Below are 5000 nucleotides of genomic sequence, written 5' to 3' on the forward strand. Positions count from 1 at the left end.
CTTGAAAAGAATTGAAATAATTCAGCAATTATGGAAACAAGGTTTAAAGTTCTACTTGGTAAAGAATATCTGATGTCAACAGAAATGTTTATTTTGAGTTTACTTAGCCTGATCTTGCCTTAAATCCTAGCTATTCAGGCTTGCATAACTTGTCAGATCACCAGAGAAGATTGCTCTTCAACAAGCCTACATGTTGTTATATAGCATGATCCACTCGTAGCTACTTTCAAACTTTTCTGTCAACAATTTTTTTTAGTTTGTTATAACTTGTCTTCATTCACAACTATAACGCGCAGGAGATTTATACGATTTACTTCAAGAACAACAGTACAACTTGAGTTCAATTGGGCCTTAGGTATGCAGTAACTGGACCTGAGTCACTGTATTGAAGTTTTTCATTTTTTTGTCCTTCACAAAATCATCACAAAGAAGTGACAATGAAACAGGCTTTCAAAGGCAGGAACCGCTTTTAGTAGGCTTTGGACATAAGGCACGCATTAAACTGACCACCAACCTTACAAAGCAGTCATTATACCATGTAACAAACTTGCTCTACCCTTGTGAAACATGGATACAGTTGCTGTAGAAGAAACAACGGAAAACACTGGACCAGTTACACCTCAGCTGGATGCCTGTGAAAGACAATGGGCATCTTCTGGGAAGACAGGGTTTCCAACCCAGAAGTACTTCACAGAGCAAACATGCCTGGCATTGAGGCTCTCATCACAAGAGTTGGAAAAGTGATTCAAATGGACAACACATGTCCACCAAAGATGATCTTTTTCTCAGAGCTTACCTCTGGTGCAAGAACATTGGAAGACCACTCAAGCATTACAAAGACTGCCTGAAGACAGCTCTGAGAGCCTGTGGTATTCCTCTGAGCAACTGGGACACTCTTGCTACAGACCACAATGCCTGGCACCTGGCTGTCTGTACAGGTTTACAGGCCTCTGAGGAAAAACGGAGCCCTGCATTACCTGTACCAGAAGCATCAGTCCTGAAAGGACAAAAGAACGGGCCCAACTGCTAGACTAAGTGTTACATGTCTGCAGACAGTGCAGGTGTTTACTGTATGTGCATGATCAGACGTTGTGCTGTTGTCTCACCTACGTTACCACTCATGCTGTCACTGAGGTGTCCATGATTGCCAAGTGGCCGACTTTCATGATAACACGCTTTTCTAGATGTAGGCTTCCTTAAGGGTACCTGACCACAAGCAGTGCAGTGAATAAAAAGTGATTTAAGAAATAGATATTTTTTGTCAGCTTAATTGTGTATAAACCAGTAGTTATAAAGCGTAAATGCAGTCACATAATAACTAGCAAATTTACTTTTGTAAACATTTTTTTCTTGACTTTTTTTACACAATTAGCAGCACCTGCACATTACTGCACTTCATTGAACATAAGTGTGTAAAAGTTATAGCTGTTATATAAATTAAATCTTTATAAATTAAATTAATGACCTAGCTACTGTGTAGCTTTTTCTATATTCTGCCTGTTTTGCACAATAAAACACCTGTTCAGGAAATCATGTAAAACTGACAGTCAGTCACGGTTTTTGCAAATTGTGAGAGAAACAGCTTCATAAAGAAGAAGTTTAGTGCATTTCTTCAAGACACACTTAAGTGAGGTATCAGCTTGATCATTGCTTGGTGATTTATATTTAATTTAATTTACTAATTTGCAATGTTTTGATTTTTTTTGGTTTGATTGTTCATTTTTGCAACTGACACCAGATTCTCCTGATGGTAAGTGATGAATGGGAAAGGCCTTTTTTTTACATTTATTTTATTTGTTATTTTGGTGATAATTTGATCAAATTGCAGCCAACATTTGAGCTGTAAATGTACAGTATAATAGCTAAAAAGTTCTTCCCTGGGGCCAAGTTGAGGGCAGTAAACAGATAAAAACATTGTTGTGATCTGAGATCAATAGGGCTACAGCCTGCATTTTTTGTTTGCCTAATTTTAATTGAGACATGTCACTGCCATTGACTGCTCCAAATATGTGACTGCATTATTATTTGGCAAAGGGGAAAAAACACATGCATACATTCAATACATGGCATCATAACCATTAATTTTTTTAATGTATAATATTATTATAATATAACGTCTTTTCAGTTGGAAAAAAATCTAAAAAATTGTATACATGCAGTTTATAAACTGACTGTGTGCCCTAGCTGAAAGGCATGAGGAAAACACTGTCTTGATTTTAATATAAATTATATAAAAACACATGCAAAGGTTACAGTATATGCATGATCTAAATGTGAAGTAAATAATACACTGGATTGTTTAAAGGTAATACCACTAATAACTGTAACAAGACTAAGACAAGTCCTGTAAGTTTAATATAACCTCCAGCATGTTATGTATACTGTCTAATTATTTTTCTAGAGAGTCTGAGTGGAACTTGTGAATCATAAATCAATGCCTCCACCACCGGAATAATGATTTTATTATTTTAAAGGTTTCCCAGCACTATACAGTAAGACAGAGCTGAAGATTAATTGTCTTCTTGGCATTTTTTCCATTGTCAATACTTGTTCCATCTATTGATCCATACCAGTTTGCTTGTCCTTGCAATTTTTTAATCAACAGTAAGTAAAAATCTAAGGTATAGTTGTACAAATCTTCAAATCTAAATGTCTATTGATTACATTTTCCTAATTAATTTTTACTAATTACTATAAGATCTTGCACTATCAGGTTTATGTTGAACGTTATATGAGCCAATGAGAATGAGATACACATAGAATAAAAATGTTTGTCTCAAGTTGTAAGTAACTAAGCCTATTATTTTTCCATTGGATGAGATAACAATTAAAAATAAATACAATTAGAACAAGTAAACCAACAACATATCAAAGTTAAAGGATTAATTACTGGTATAAAGTATGAATTGTCAGAGTGTATTCATTTCTCTGGTCTATTATAAAATAATGTTTACTGTATGTGAACCTAAGATAGCGATTTAATATAATGTTATTTTCATCATTAATTTGCTATAAACATTTAAATAGGCTAGTTTCAAATTGTGCAGCAACAAATAAGGAACAAGAGTCGAGATTCGGGGGAATAATAATTATTTGCATTTTCCTTTGTTTTGAACAAAACAATAATGCTAATTATTCCCTTGAACCTTGACTCTGTTCTTTTGTTGCTGCACAATTTGAAACTTAAGCCAAGCTATTATAAATTTGGTTGTACACAAACTTTTAAGATGCTGAGCTATGTAAACACTCTGTAAGTATGTACGTATCTACTACATGGCTAAAAGTGAGACCACAAGATCTTTGGCTTTATCTCAGATCATACATTTAAGTGATTACTAATACAATCCTGCAGTTCTTAGCTTAGCAAACATAAGAAACAAATGAAATTAATTTCTGGTTTGCATAATCCATTGGGCACATGCATTCAAAGTAAGCTCTTTCTTAAAGAATAATTGACTTGTTAAGTAATTTCAGACACTCCTGTATGATCTTTAACTATTCAACTGCATGCATATGGTTATGTTTTTCTTAGTTTCTAAGAATGGGATCAGATGTGGTCAATGTGACCTAAACAGGACCAAACATTATTGCAGCTGTAAATGGACCAGGGCAATTAATGTGCAACTATAATAATTTTGAATCCTGAGTTAGCCAGTAGAAAACACAAGTCAAAAAAAAAAATTATAATAATCATAATAATAATAATAGTTGTTATTATAATTAACATATAATAATAATTGATATTATAATAGCCATAATTCTCATGGATACGCTATGATTGTTAATTATTATTATTATTATTAATCCAAATTTACACAGGCTGATGATGTTTTTAACATGTTTTAAATGATACTCTACATTGTAATCACACTGAAAATGGTAATTGTACTCATGTCAAAACATATATAAAATATCTACAGTATGAGCGGCAAGACTGTATCACATTTACAAACTTGAGAGGGGGGTGGGGCTAGAGTTTGTAAATGTGATACAGATCTGACGTGAATATTGTATATGGCTTAATTTAAACGTCAGCATTTTAAATGTTAATGTACACACGTAATCATTTTCCTCTTAAAGTCCCGGTATTTGAAGAGCTCGGGTCATAAGGGGAGCCTACATTGATTATTTTTGACCATTCTTGGTTTTGCTCAAAGGGGCAAGGTTCTTAAGTTCAATTGTTAAGGGCATTTGCAAATTTTCAGCCGATTTTTTGCAAAACTGAAAAAAAGCCAAAAATTCAACATAATGAGATGCTTATGACCGATCCCTTCAGTTTAGATCACTGCAGTAGACCACAGTTACAATACAAAAGCAAACTCAGTTGTATATAGTCAAGTGTGAAATCTCTGCTTTTAAACTCACAGTGCCATGGTTTCCTCGCAAGATTGCAGACTTGGACAAATTTGCTAACAGAGTGTTGAGTTATGGAGCAGAGCTTGACTCAGATCACCCGGTAGTTTATTTATTGTAAATTGACATATTGTAGTCTTAAACATTTTTTTTCTTATTATTCGTTATTATTCCTTATTTTTGTAGACTTATGATCAATTTAGTAAAACCCTTGTTCTCACACTCTGAATTCTTTTTTAAAAATAGTTTTCAGTGTGGGAGACTAGAATATCAACACAGTTTATGTATTGTGTATCTCAGAAACTAGTTCAGCAAAAGAAAACATAATAAATAAAGTTATTGATCTTGTATGTCGAAAATCAACGGATATATGGACTGGCAGGGAGTTGGGTGGGTGGTTGTTTCTTTCCGTATCACTGTTCATGTCTCAAAGTGTGACACGATACCTTGCCTTGTTCCTTGCAGAACCCCGTTCAGGGTTTGAGAACTTTGTTTCTTGCCTCTTTCGCAAGCCAAGCTCAGCCAGCAAGAAAAAAAAAAACTTTTTTTCCCTAATAAGTAGTCTAAATATATCTTTAGTCATACAGGGTATGTTAAGGTAGAATGACTTATTTAACTGAATTCATTCAATTGTTTAGTTGTACAGT

General features: G+C 34.1%; 1 protein-coding gene across 1 annotated transcript in view; it reads left to right on the plus strand.

Annotated features, from left to right (window-relative positions):
• Nucleotides 1-5000, plus strand: part of LOC138043201 (phenylalanine-4-hydroxylase-like) — a 28502-nt gene that overhangs the window by 13111 nt on the left and 10391 nt on the right. Inside the window, exon 4 of the mRNA XM_068889353.1 lies at nucleotides 4368-4456. Within this exon, the coding sequence (XP_068745454.1) occupies nucleotides 4368-4456 (89 nt within the window). The remainder of the gene's footprint in view (nucleotides 1-4367; nucleotides 4457-5000) is intronic.

This window comes from Montipora capricornis, chromosome 3 (assembly GCF_036669925.1).
Source record: "Montipora capricornis isolate CH-2021 chromosome 3, ASM3666992v2, whole genome shotgun sequence".
In the NCBI taxonomy this organism is placed as follows: Eukaryota; Metazoa; Cnidaria; class Anthozoa; order Scleractinia; family Acroporidae; genus Montipora; species Montipora capricornis.